This window comes from Dysidea avara, chromosome 3 (assembly GCF_963678975.1).
Source record: "Dysidea avara chromosome 3, odDysAvar1.4, whole genome shotgun sequence".
NCBI lineage: Eukaryota > Metazoa > Porifera > Demospongiae > Dictyoceratida > Dysideidae > Dysidea > Dysidea avara.
Window position 1 is genome coordinate 28,682,308 of NC_089274.1, and position 15,156 is coordinate 28,697,463.

The 15,156-nt window shown below is 39.7% G+C and overlaps 1 protein-coding gene across 1 annotated transcript in view; it reads left to right on the forward strand.

The window, feature by feature from the left end:
• LOC136250630 (E3 ubiquitin-protein ligase rnf213-alpha-like) overlaps nt 1-15,156 on the forward strand; it is a 407,493-nt gene that overhangs the window by 13,492 nt on the left and 378,845 nt on the right. The window contains exons 3-4 of the mRNA XM_066042854.1: nt 8,941-9,054; nt 9,120-9,303. Coding sequence (XP_065898926.1) covers nt 8,941-9,054; nt 9,120-9,303 — 298 coding nt within the window. The remainder of the gene's footprint in view (nt 1-8,940; nt 9,055-9,119; nt 9,304-15,156) is intronic.

Consider the following 15,156-nt stretch of genomic DNA (forward strand, 5'->3'; position numbering starts at 1 on the left):
AAGATGTGAAATCCAAGTTGGCGGCCAAGAAATGGCTGTGATGGTAGGTTAATGGTTAAATTTTAATAACGACAATTCAGGTGAATTTGGTGCCAAAACCAAGTAGCACAAAATTCACCTGAATTGTCGTTATTAAAATGTAACCATTAACCTACCATCACAGCCATTTCTTGGCCGCCACCTTGGATTTCACATCTTTTTTCACCATGGCCTTTTTGGGGGCCGGTCCTTTTTTTACAGCTTGGCTGTTTTTGATTAGATATCACTTCTTTTTGTATTTGTATACTGCAAAGCCGGCCTATGGCTGGCTTTGGGGCTTTTTTAACCCATGTGTTTTTTTCTTTACCACAAGAAGAAGAAAAGAACTTAAAGAAGATTTGTAATACTTCAATTATTTTTGATTTTATTAGTAACTAGCTGTAGTACCTGCCCTATCGTGCAGGGCAGTATGTACAATGACATGGAAATTAAATGAAATTACAGTTGTTAATATACTATTATAGATACTTTATAAAAGACTAAGGAAACAATGTGGTGTAAGGATTGCATGAATGCAATAATTGTGGAGAAGTGCACTCTTATTGGAATATTTTGTGACTTAAGTTGCTCAAATTCTACCATCAACCAAACATAGCATGAATTACTGTAATCTGCACTACAACGATTCTGTTATGACAAAATATAACGGCTTTATAAAATATAACAGCATGGGCACAGAGTGGGGGCTAGCAAGAAATAATAATAAATGAAAACAAAAAAAATTGAGTCATCCAGCCCAAGACAGCTCATGGAAAAAACCTGCCAGCCTTTTCTTTTGTTTTGCTGCACAGGAAAAACCAAAAAATGCTCCACTCTGCTTTGTATGCATGTGTAGAAAGAGTTCAAATCATTGCTGCAAAGTCTATAAATAGCTCCCATTTTCACAACGTGCCCCACGCTGTGAAGAACAGTCTGTCACGGGACCGTGTCATTTCACTGTGTAGCTGCAGTCATCCCTCCTCTGAGCAAACCATCCAGGATATGCATAAAGACAAAAGAATAGAAAAGATAAATAGTTTCACACATACATAAATATACAAAGCAACCATCTGAAAAAATTTTTTTTACCATAATACCTTCCTTACCACCATCCACAGGTGCTGATCCACAATATCACAAAGCAGCAGTAGCAGCAGACAAACCTAACTAAGGTGCATGTGTTTGCCTATCTAAAAACCTCACTATAGACTACATTACGTGTTTTGCAATCCCCTCTAACTAAAAGTGTCAATCTATCTGCTGAACCTACCCTAGATAGTGCCACATAAAGCATGCCGTGTGTGAAGCTTTCGTCCGTCAAATCTAATCCTACAGCCTTAAAAGTTTGGCCCTGGCTTTTGTTAATGGTCATGGCAAAGCAAAGTGCAATTGGAAATTGAAGCCGTCTAAATTCAAAAGGCAAAACCGAGTTACTCAGAATGAGAGGAATGCGTGGTATTATAATATCGTGTCCTGCATATCTACCGTGAGAAATCTTGGCCTCTACTGTGTTAGCCGACAGTTTAGTAACTACACACCTAGTGCCATTAGTAACCCTTGGAGGATCTAGAGAGCGTAGAATAATAATAGGAGCGCCTACTTTAAGTAAGAAAAGATGCTGAGGTAGTCCAGATACCTCTAAAGAGTTCAAGAATTCTGTTGGAAATTGAACAGCCTGAGATTCATCAGGTATGGTGTCCAAGGACCTGTAGTCACAGCAGTCACCAGGTAACTGCTCCACCAGAGTCATGTTGATGGAATGAGTGGTCTTGTTAAGAGGAGCAAGAATGCAGCGTTCAGAAAGCCAAGCCAAGTCCCTAAAGTTAGAGAGCAAATCTGGATACACCCTGGAAACCAGTTCCTCCTTGCTATCCACAAAAGTTCCCATGGTGTCAGGTAGCTGGACAACATCAGGTAGAGTGTCAATAGGAAACTTCCCATCTCCAATGGCCAATAGTTCTTCAGCGAATTGTCCAGCTGCCACATCCCCACACAGGTGCACTCTCATGTTAGTGTGTAGTTGTTTAACCACCACACTGTCCCACAGATGAGATCGCTTGAGGCAAGCATCGGTAGGATCACCCTATGACCAACATTCCTGGGGTCACCATCCCCATCTACCATTGCATCCCGCAAATCCTGGTAGCAATCAGCACGTAGTGCCTTTTGCTCACGCCTGAGAAACTGTAAGCGCTCAGTTTCAATCTTACAGTAGGCGTCAACCAGGAATTGCTGGAAAAGCCTTTTAGCCTTAAGCAATACAGGCACTTGCTGCCTGACCATGATGTGGTAGCGGCAATACACCATGGCTGTCAATTTCCTACCATTAGCCAATTTCAGGTTGATGTGCCATCCATCGGTGCCATAAGAAAAGAGTAAAGGATACTGTAAAGGATCATACCCCCTATGAAGTTCAGAAATGCGCTGCAAAGACCCATCCCTATAGTGCAAAACTATGTCCCTATTATTTACATTATCATTAGGCATTAGCACTCCTACCTCGTCACACATCGGGCTATTGTACCTCCTAGCATGCTCTCCTACAGGCCGTTTGTTCTCATTAATCACTACCCTAATATTTGCTGGCTCATCATGCTGCTCAAATATTTCTTTAGCTACCTTAATAAGTTGAACATAGTGATTATCGTCATGCAAAAGCTCAGTAATACCCCTAACTATGTCAAGCCTTAACCCATCAACTATCCCACATCTTGTAGCTACTTCAGTTTGCTGGTTGTCGATAAAATAAATTTGGGAAAATTTAGGAGACTCACCTGTTGATGGAACTAAACTACCTATACGATGATAGACTTGACCCTGTACTCTAAAAGAAGGATTGAAGCCAGCCATAGTTATCTCGTTACAGCCAAAGCTTGTCATTTGAAATGCACTATTATACTTACGTATGCTAGCTAGAAAATGTTTACCTGCTGTGTTTGTACCTTCACACAGGTGTCTCAAGAATGACTGGGGCTGTGGAAATGCCTCTAACTGGACATTACCCTTCAAGCAACAAAGGGATTTGGTCTCCTGGGGAAATTTTAATGCGCCGCAGTGTGTGCATTCTACAGTAAGTGTGCCTACATCTGTAGTGTTGAAGAAGTTGTGTGGCTGATAGTTAAGCCCCCTAAAGCTTGGGTGTGTGCTTGCACGTACCTGTTGTCTGCGTGCTGTGTTAGCCTGCTGCTCCAGAGCTCTGTAGAGTGGATCAGCTCGAGCTTGTTGATGGGAAGCTGTATCTTGTTGTTGCTCCTCCCTCCTTGTTACTGGGTCTTCACGCGCAAGTCGACGGGCAGCTGTATCACGCTGCTGTTCTTCTTCTCTGGTGGCCGGGTCCGCACGTGCAAGTCGACGGGCAGCTGCATCGTGGATCCGTTCCTGTGATCTTCTTTCTTCGTCCTGGCGGGCCACACGATGGGCTTCTGCGTCACGTTGTCGTCGTCTCTGTTGTGAGTCGAGTTCACACCTAGCACTGGATGAGGTGGTAGCTCCAGTTGAGGCCTCCTGGCGGCGCAGTATTTGTCGTTCTGCTTCTTCCCGTCTCTTCTGTGGATCCAATCTTTGGTTCTGCTTGCGTCTCTATGCTTGAAACGCACAATAAGTAGACGATCGTTTTCCCTTAGGCGGCATGCTCGGCATGCTTACACAGCACATCAAATGAATTTGAATTAGAAATATCACGTGTGTACAGTTGGCAAAAACACATGCAGTACAGTGCGAAAAATGGTGTACTGAAAAGGTGCCCAAAACGAAAAAAAAAATTTAACACCAGCTGGACTCGAACCCACAACCTCGCGCACGTAAGACAGGCACCTAAACCATTAACCTATTTACTTCACCACATTGTTACAGCAATATTTTTGTCTTATAAAGACTTGTACAAATGGACTGAGATAGGTGTTTACTTGCGGTTTGCATGCGGTTTATAGAAAGAATTCAAGCGAATTTTAGTCTACACACCTGCCTTCAACGGCCCTTAGACGACTAACGATAGCTCGCACGACCTTTTCGAAAGCGCCATTGTTGAGCTCAATAATCAGCGCTTCTGTGACGCCAAAGACGCTTCGAAACGCGCAGCGGTTCGAGAGTACAATGCGTGACATCAAATGGAATGCAGACAGACAGACAGACAGACGGCTTTTCACTCTTATAATATAGATTATACAAATTATATACATATATTTATTACATGCCCATTATTCCCCACAGAATATTTTTTGCAGCTGATCTCTCTACTGGGTGACTTGAAATGTAGCTGAACTATATACAGGATGGTTTCTTTGTAGTTGAACTCTCTACAAGGTGACCTTTTCTAGCTGGTCTCTCTACAGGGTGATTTGTTTGCAGCTAAACTCTCTACATGGTGGTTTCTTTGTAGCTGAACTCTCTATAAGGTGACTTCGTCTAGCTGAACTCTCTACAGGGTGATTTTTTTGTAGCTGGACTCTCTACAGGGTGATTTGTTTGCAGCTGAACTCTCTACATGATGGTTTCTTTGTAGCTGAACTCTCTACAAGGTGACTTCGTCCAGCTGATCTCTCTACGGGGTGATTTGTTTCTAGCTGAACTCTCTACAGGTGATTTGTTTGCAGCTAAACTCTCTACATGGTGGTTTCTTTGTAGCTGAACTCCCTACATGATGGTTTCTTTGTAGCTGAACTCTCTACAAGGTAACGTCTTCTCTACAGGGTGATTTGGTGTAGTTGAATTCTCTACAAGGTGGTTTGTTTGAGGATGAACTCTCTACATGGCGGTTTCTTTATAGCTGAACTCGCTACAGAGTGATTTGTTTGCAGCTGAACTCTCTACATGATGGTTTCTTTGTAACTGAACACTCTACAAGGTGACTTCTTCTAGCTGATCTCTCTACAGGGTGAATTGTTTGTAGCTGAACTATCTACAAGGTAACTTCTTCTAGCTGATCTCTCTACAGGGTGATTTGTTTGTAACTGACATGATGGTTTCTTTGTAGCTGAACTCTGTACATGATGGTTTCTTTGTAGCTGAACTCTTTACAAGGTGACTTCTTCTAGCTGATCTTTCTACTGGGTGATTTGTTTGCAGCTGAACTCTCTACATGGTGGTTTCTTTGTTGCTGAACTCTCTACAAGGTGAATTCTTTTACCTGATCTCTCTACAGGGTAATTTGTTTGTAACTGAACTCTGTACAAGGTGCGTTTTTGTGGGTGATCTCACTGCAGGTTGATTTGTTTGTAGCTGAACTCACTAAAGGGTGATTTGCTTGTAGCTGAACTCCTTGCATTGTGTCTAGTTTCTAGCTGATCTCTCTACAGGGTGATTTGTTTGTAGCTGATCTCTCTACAAGTTGATTTGTGTGTAGCTGATCTCTCTGCAGGTTGATTAATTTGTAGCCGATCTCTCTACAGTGTAATTTGTTTGTAGCTGAACTGTCTATAAGGTGATTTGTTTGTAGCTGATCTCTCTGCAGGTTGATTTGTTTTAGTTGAACTCTCTACAGGGTGATTTACTTGTAGCTGAACTCCTTACATTGTGTCTAGTTTCTAGCTGATCTCTCTACAGGTTGATTTGTTTATAGCTGAACTCTCTACAAGTTGATTTGTGTGTAGCTGATCTTTCTACAGGTTGATTTGTTTGTAGCCGATCTCTCTACAGGGTAATTTGTTTGTAACTGAACTCTGTACAAGGTGCTTTTTTGTATGTGATCTCACTGCAGGTTGATTTGTTTGTAGCTGAACTCACTAAAGGGTGATTTGCTTGTAGCTGAACTGCTTACATTGTGTCTAGTTTCTAGCTGATCTCTCTACAGGGTGATTTGTTTGTAGCTAATCTCTCTACAAGTTGATTTGTGTGTAGCTGATCTCTCTGCAGGTTGATTAATTTGTAGCCGATCTCTCTACAGGGTAATTTATTTGTAGCTGAACTGTCTATAAGGTGATTTGTTTGTAGCTGATCTCTCTGCAGGTTGATTTGTTTTAGTTGAACTCTCTACAGGGTGATTTACTTGTAGCTGAACTCCTTACATTGTGTCTAGTTTCTAGCTGATCTCTCTACAGGTTGATTTGTTTGTAGCTGATCTCTCTACAGGGTAATTTGTTTGTAGCTGAACTCTCTATAAGGTGATTTGTTTGCAGCTGAACTCTCTACATGGTGGTTTCTTTGTTGCTGAACTCTCTACAGGGTGTTTTGCTTGTAACTGAACTCTTTGCAGGGTGATTTGTTTCTAGCTTATCTCTCTACAGGTTGATTTGTGTTTAACTGGTCTCTCTACAAGCTGATTTGTTTGTAGCTGATCTCTCTGCAGGTTGATTTGTTTGTAGCTGATCTCTCTACAAGTTGATTTGTTTGTTGCTGATCACTCTAAAAGTTGATTTGTTTGTAGCTGAACTCTCTGCAAAGTGTTTTGTTTGTAGCTGACCTCTCTTCAGGGTGATTTGTTTCTAGCTGATTGTTCTACAGGTTGATTTGTTTGTAGATGAACTCTCTACAGGGTAATTTGCTTGTAGCTGAACTCCTTACATTGTGTCTAGTTTGTAGCTGATCTCCCTACAGGGTGATTTGTTTGTAGCTGATCTCTATACAAGTTGATTTGTGTGTAGCTGATCTCTCTGCAGGTTGATTTGTTTGTAGCCGATCTCTCTACAAGGTAATTTGTTTGTAGCTGAACTATCTATAAGGTGATTTGTTTGTAGCTGATCTCTCTGCAGATTGATTTGATTTAGCTGAACTCTCTACAGGGTGATTTGTTTCTAGCTTATCTCTCTACACGTTGATTTGTGTGTAACTGATCTCTCTACAAGCTTATTTGTTTGTAGCTGATCTTTCTGCAGGTTGATTTGTTTCTAGATGATCTCTCTACAGGTTGATTTGTTTGTTGTTGATCGCTCTAAAGGTTGATTTGTTTGTAGCTGAACTCTCTGCAAAGTGTTTTGTTTGTAGTTGATCTCTCTACAAGATGATTTTTTGTAGCTGACCTCTCTTCAGGGTGATTTGTTTCTAGCTGATATCTCTACAGGGTGATTTTTTGTAGCTGACCTCTTTTATGGGTGATTTGTTTCTAGCTGATCGCTCTACAAGTTGGTTTGTTTGTAGCTGATCTCTCTACAGGGTGATTTGTTTGTAGCTGATCTCTCTACAAGTTGATTTGTGTGTAGCTGGTCTCTCTGCAGATTGATTTGCTTGTAGCTGAACTCCTTACATTGTGTCTAGTTTCTAGCTGATCTCTCTACAGGGTAATTTGTTTGTAGCTGAACTGTCTATAAGGTGATTTGTTTGTAGCTGATCTCTCTGCAGGTTGATTTGTTTTAGCTGAACTCTCTACAGGGTGATTGCTTGTAGCTGAACTCCTTACATTGTGTCTAGTTTCTAGCTGATGTCTCTACAGGGTGATTTTTTTATAGCTGATCTCTCTACAAGTTGATTTGTGTGTAGCTGATCTCTCTGCAGGTTGATTTGTTTGTAGCCAATCTCTCTACCAGGTAATTTGTTTGTAGCTGAACTCTCTATAATGTGATTTGTTTGTAGCTGATCTCTCTGCAGGTTGATTTGTTTTAGCTGAACTCTCTACAGGGTGATTGCTTGTAGCTGAACTCCTTACATTGTGTCTAGTTTCTAGTTGATGTCTCTACAGGGTGATTTTTTTGTAGCTGAACTCTCTACAGGGTGATTTGTTTCTAGCTTATCTCTCTACAAGTAGATTTGTGTTGATTTGTTCATTGCTGATCGCTCTAAAGGTTGATTTGTTGTAGCTGAACACTCTGCAAAGTGTTTTATGTGTAGCTGATCTCTCTACAGGGTAATTTGTTTGTAGCTGAACTCTCTCCACAGTGACTTGTGTGTAGCTGAATTCTGTGTAGCTGAATTCTCTAGAGAGTGACTTAATTGTAGCTGAATTCTCTACAGGGTGCATGACTTGTTTATAGCTGAACTTTCTTCAGTGTGACTTGTAATGTTCTGAATCTCTATAGTGATATATTTGCTTAACTCTCCACATGGTGACTTGCTTCTTGCTGAACTGTCTATAAGATTAACTGTTTTCAGCTGAACTCCCTACAGAATAACTTGTGATGTAATAAAATTCTTTAATGGAGTAAATAAATTAGCCGAATGCTCTATTAGGGTGACTGTTCTATTAGAGTATCTCGATCTCGCATTTACTACACGGAGTTGGCTTTAGAATCATAACTCAGTGGTTTGTAATCCGATTCTTCTGTACTACTGCAAGGACTTTCTATGAAGATTATTCCAGCTATACACCGATTTTCAGCTCATTGCTCTTAGCGGTTTGCCTAGTAGGCGTGAAAACTAATACTTTTTTATTCGTAAAAATCGATCGCGTAATTGTGACACAGGTTGGGTTTTGTGTCATATCTCCATGGTCTTTATCTTGATTCCTTTCAAACCACCAAAAGGCACTCCTACGATGGTTACTCCATCTACATAGCAATTTTCAACTCATTCCATGAAGTGGTTTATCCTGTAGGCGTGACAACAAATCGATCTTGTTTTACGCGAATAATCGGTCACAACTCCTGAACCATTCATCAGATTTGTACTAAATTTGATGCTAGGATTCGCCGTTGGACTCCCTTTCTGTGTGCCAAATTTCATGGCGATCGGAGTACGCGTTTGCTTGTTATAGCAATTTTTGCAAGTGTGCAAAAAGAAGAAAAAAAACGAAGGAAAAAAACGAAACTTTGGTAGCTCGTATCTCGGAAATGGCTTGAGCGATTTCCTTCAAATTTGGAATGTAGACTCCCCTGGCTGGCGGACAACTGTGTAGCAAATTTGGTTCTAATCGGATAAGTGATCACTGAAATACAAAGGTGTGAAAATGACGTTTTCGTTCTTCCTGTCAATATACTCACGGGTGTGGCGCGCCGGCTTCTTGGGCCGCACGACACACTACCATGTGTCTTGATATTTTCATATAATTACATACAGCCACAGAAAACTATTTCACTGTTGCTTAAATTGGATGCCAATACAACATCTACAGTTGTGCTTTCCTGCCTAATTGACCACATTTTCCAGGGAATAGAATGTGGCATTCAACTGGTAAGCCTACATCAAGTTGAAATGTTTGTAATAGTGTATGTGTAATATCATGTGTTGCAATGTAGGACTCCAGGCTGGCTAATTCATTAGAGAAATTGGCAAAACATCATCATCATTTATCTGGCAGAGTGTTGTTAATCCTTAATAAATTAATGCTTAAGAGGTATAGTGGTTTTGGCAGCAGTGAACAAATCACGATAGCAGAACTGTTCAATTGGGAGCTATGGCCAACCATTTTAAAAATTTTTGGTAAGGAAGAGATGAAATGTGATGTATTTACATACATAATCATGGCAAATAAATACAGCAACTGTGCTACTATTATTAGCCTAGTGCCACCTGACAAATAGGGACTGCACTTAAAGCTGTTTATGTTATAAACGCTGTCATCTAATAGTGTTGAGCAGTAGATGCATTGACTTTGACACAGCAAAAAAGGTGAAGAACTTCATTAACTTGTTGATGTATTCTATGGTACAATTGACACAAGATTGGCACCAGTTTTGTGCATTAGCATAATGACTTGGCATCCTTTACAGTTTTTTTTTCATGGCTAAGTTGACCACCTCCTATTCCCTAGTGAATCTCTCAATGATCTGTGTTTGAAGTTAGTTTAGCACAACAAGTTGTAACCTTTAATTTGGCTGTGAATATTAGCACCACAGTAGTTCATTCTGAATCCTTAACTGTTCCCACTGCTGACTTCAATAGCAAGTCCTTGGCTCTTAGTGTAGTCACATGTGTATGGTAGGCTTGCGTCGATTATGCCTGCATAATTTTTGGCATAATAGGGGATGAAAAGCATAAAGTATAATGCTGGCATAATGGAGCAGCATAATGAGCAAATTTTCGCCACCATAAGTACAACTTCAGCTATAGCAGTCACCAAGTCAAGGGATTTGGATGATGAAATGATTCCTGACAACGAGTAGAAAAATACACAACAGTCTTACTACATGTTTACACTCGACGGAATGAGTGCTTTTCATTGTGAGTTTGAGTTTTATAGGACACGTGCAGTCATGTGCCAACTAGTACCAAGGCATGGCAAAAAAGCAGTTTAGCTGAGGTTCAGTCATTGAATTAAGTATTATATAATGTGTCTCATTGTCTGATTTTGAATAAAATGTGATTATTATGATGATTATGATTATTGACAATACAATAAAAGCTCTGATGATACTAAAGTTAGTGTTGAGTGAGTGAATGTCTGGATATTGAAAATAGTGAAGTATGTGCAGGTCTGCTGTGAGACTGGGGTTAATATCAACCCAGGAAAATATTTCAAGAAGATCGGGATACTCTAATAAAACAGTCAAACACTCTAATAGAACAGTCATTGAGAAAATGAGAACCATTTAAGTGTTTATCCCCAGGAGACTAATACGTATGTTCTTGACATGGTGCTGCATACATAGCAGTTGTTGTCCTTTGAATACCAATTGCTACAACAATCAGAAGACTGAAACCGTGCATAATATTTTTATACATAATTATTTGCATACAAAACCAACTGCAAAGATACTATTTCACAGACAATAAAATATCTATAGCTTTTGAGGGTCTATAAATATGCCCCCAGACCACTTGCTCTAATATGTCTACTAAATCTGGAGCACATCCCAATTTCAAGCTATTGCTATTAGCAGTTGAAGTGACACTTTTCCATTTACAGTATTCTATCATATGAAGAACTTCCCTACACAAAGAAAAAACACACAAAATAAAAGCATAATGCATATCTAAAAAGCATAAAAACAAGCATAATAGGCAGAAAATTGGGGAAATGTCAAAAAGCATAATAGGCAAATTTTGGAGCATAATAGATTCAAGCCTAGTGTATGGGCTACTGTCCTGCTCCTTTGGCCTGTAATATCTTCCCCATGATACTTCCAATTGATGCGTGTTCTCCAGAGAATAACTATCAATGGTGTCGTCTGCACTAATGGCTGCAACCAGCACATCCTCATTTCTACCACGCTGCTGACACAGCATTCAAGAAAAGGGTATTTACATTGTTGTGTTTGTACCCTGGTCAGTGAATGAACTGGTAGTTTTTCGCAGTCTTTTAGCTAGCTGATTCTCTGAGGATCTAGGCCATATCAATACACTATTGCTGGTGCAGATAGCAGATGGGACTCCAATGAGGCAGTGGTGGAAATGGCAACCATTAAAGTGACCACATCTGCATGTAACACAGTAGTTTCTATCTGGCTTGGCAAGAAAACTGCTTGCATTAGCAATGAGATATTTAGTGCCATTGGGGTCACGATGAGATAAAATTGCTTGACTTCCTCTCTCACTGGCATCAATTATAAAGGGCTTGGTCCATTTTGGTATTGTAGGCTGTTGTTAGACAATTCTTTAATCAGTTAAAGATGTGCTTACATTCATTTGTCCATTTAAAAGGCTTCTTTTGTTCAGTTGTTGTTTGTGTAAGGGCTTGAAATTGTTCATTACAAAGTCCAAAGAGTAAAATAGGTGACCCCTCTTTTGTGTGAAAAGCAGTCTTTTTTACAAGCTTTTGATGCCATCTCCACTTGCTAATAGCTTTTTCACTTTTCAGGTCAATAGGTGAGAGAGTATCATTGGTCTTATCTAACTTAGGAAAGGGCATCTTTGTGTATTACAGAGTTCACCTTCTGATAGTCTACTTAAATTTGAGTAACCCATCCTTTGTGCTGACCAAGAATATGGGAAGGCCAGGGGCTTTTGGAGGCTGTTACTTTTGTGTCTCAGTTACATCACTGGGTAAAGGGTGTTACAAATTGATAGTTGATTGCTCCTTATTGACTTATTCCTGGGTATTTCTTTTTCACAAACACTACAAATGGCTTCTTTTAAAATAAATCAATCATTGTATTCTTGTGAAGTGTCACTGGTAATGGATTATTTGCATTGGTGAAGTCTATTGTTTTGGGATTGAGTCACACAAATGGGTAGCTCCTTAAACTGTGACTCAGGTTCCTGGCTGTGTGATTTCTATTTCACTTCTGGTGGTATAGTTTTTGTCTTCTTAACCACAGTGAGTTTAACACACTGAGTCAGTGTCAGACTGGTTTGGCAGTTAAAGTGACAGTTAGAACAATTATTTAGATTTTACCACCCGCAAAATCAAGTACACAATTTTTAGCTTCCTAGCCAAAAAAATCTAACCACAATACTGCTTCCACAGTAATCCCATTTGCAATTATAAAGTTATTATTAAAAGTTGATTTCCTAATGATAACTCTGACAGAAATACTCCACAGTGTCACACCCCAGCTGCTTTGTCAACTAGGAATTACATAGGAGTTGCATGACAACACTTCACTTAAGACATGATTAATTGTAAATGTTTAAAGTACGTTCTGTTCTGGTAAGCCAGATTCATTTTGTCTCGTGTTCCCAACTGTAACTGCTTATTGTTGTGCTGGTGTAGCACTTCTAGATCTGGCTTCAGCACACCCTGAGCGAAATGACATGCTTGACTGCAGTGATAGTGGTTGACTTGTCTTGTCTGATTGAATTGGCTCTTTTGACATGGATGGGGATATGAATAGAATTTATTAATTTACTCTCTTGAGTATTATTTCCAGCTGCTCCAATTATTGTACAAGCTTGCACCATACCAAACAGATTCAGCCATGACATCATTTCCACCTTCATTACCTTCATTACTGGGATTGCCAGAGAAATGTGATCACTGGCTGATTTGAATGGTAGGCCCAAGTATCTACTCAATGCCAGCTCTTCTCATAGAGTGTGTTCTATCAGCAATTCTCATGATCTTGTTGGATACTAACTCCATGGTACCACAGAGGCTTGTGCTTAGGGCTCACAGGTTGGTAGTGGCAGTCATGCTGTACTGGCTGGCTGAATCAGGACCTTCTTGCAGATCAAAGCTAGGTCTACCACTAACAACCAATTCCTTCACTGGGTGATTGCCCTAAAATATGCCATACCATCATTTTATATGTACGTGTTGATGTGCGCATGTACAAATTTTGTGTTAATTACTGCAAATGTCTATTACAGTTGGATATCGAACAACAATTTAGAGTTATACGTAATAGTTGTAACATGGGCATGAGGGTTTGCCTCGAAAGATTAGGGCATACATATCAGGAAAAGCCCAAATACCGTATGTTACAGCTAATATGTAACACTTCCAGTCCATAGCAGGCTAATAGCTCATGCATCACCCTAGCCAATATGAGTGCAGTCACTGTATATATGTGTGTGTATGTACGTGCATGCATGCGGGCATGTATTTGTACATGTGTGTGTGTGTGAAAAATTTGATTAGCTGGTACATTCTGGATATGTTTGGCTATGATGAATGGACAAATCCTAGAAGTATCATGGAGAATTTTGGTTATGAGAGTTTAATGCTGTAATCAATGCTATTGAATTATTTATGGAATAATTACAGAGTTTACTATAGGCCTAGATGGGCAAGCTTGCTTGTAGAGTGATTATTTCGTGTATAGTGATAATTTCGTGTTATCAGTAATATGGGTGTGGTCCATACTTGAAAACGTGCGGAAATGCTTGCTATAACACTGTTTCTCACCATTTTTAAACTCATAGGATAGTGAGGATAACATAATACTTTCCATCTCAGTGGTTTTCATGGCCAAATCCAAGTCATACATACTAATCATTTGAGTATTGGTCAGTTTCGGCTTCCCACAATCGATTTGGCTTTAACCCATTAACGGCTACTGCTGCCATATGGTGGCATGGCATCATAACTCACTCATAGAATAAACTCTAACCCCGCCATAACTTGGAAAACACGTTTCATAGCAAGATGCGCTAGTATTGAAACAGACACGCCCATAGACGTCCCATTTCTGGGGTAAATGGATCCTCCCTGACTAGTGCGCGTTTGTTATGTAATAGCACAAAGTGTACCTTTATAATAGTCAAATTAAATTGTTCTTCGAGTTGAAAACTAGTAGTAATAACAAAGAAAGTGTTATACATCGATGGAAATAGCTAAAGTCAACAGTCGGTTGCTTTATCCAAGATGTGGCATGGTGGACACAAGTGCAGATGTACATGAGCAACAGCAAAAATGGGACAAATCACAAAGAAACCAGCTGTAGAATGGATTGCACTGTAAGTAAACTGTATAGAATAGTTCTTTGGGGTGTAATACACCTTTGTAAATAGTTGGTTGGGAATCCGTTGTTTGTTCAGGCGGGTTTTTACCAAAGTTTAGATTTTGTTGTTTGATAACTTCGTTGCGGTTACTGTGATGTAAACAAAAACAACAAAGTTGACCTCCTTAGTTTATAGCGAGTATTTAGATATATGGTTACTAAGTAGTTCTGTGTGTTGTATGGTTAGAATGATGTGATTTGGCAGTTCGGCCAGTGGTCAGCTGTGAATGGGTTATTAATGTATATACGTATCTAATCCAAAACAGCCAAGCTGTAAAAAAAGTGTGCGGCCCTCAGAAAGGCTATGGTGAAAAAAGATGTGAAATCCAAGGTGGCGGCCAAGAAATGGCTGTGATGGTAGGTTAGTGGTAAAAATTTTAATAATGACAATTCAGGTGAATTTATTGCCGCTTCACAAAAATTCACCTGAATTGTCGTTATTAAAATTTTTACCACTAACCTACCATCACAGCCATTTCTTGGCCGCCACCTTGGATTTCACATCTTTTTTCACCATAGCCTTTCTGAGGGCCGCACACTTTTTTTACAGCTTGGCTGTTTTGGATTAGATTTCATTTCTTTTTGTATTTGTATACCCCAAAGCCGGCCTATGGCCAGCTTTGGGACTTTTTTAACCTATGTTTTTTTCTTTACTACAGGAAGAAGAAAAGATGAAGTAGATGTACTTTAAATATTTTATCAGTAAATGTACAAATTATATATACTGTATAATACATATGTGACCGGATTTGCGAAAAGGGGTCCAATTTGCCAACTTTGACAATTGATAACTTCAGATTGGAAAGAGCTATTGCCTTGATATTTGGGCAGTGGTGAGCACCACTATAGCTGAATACATGGTGAAATGTTCAGGTTAATAATTATGTTACTTGAACACTGAGTTATGGTCTCCAACATTTACAGAATTGGATGTGTGTGGAAGACCCCTTTT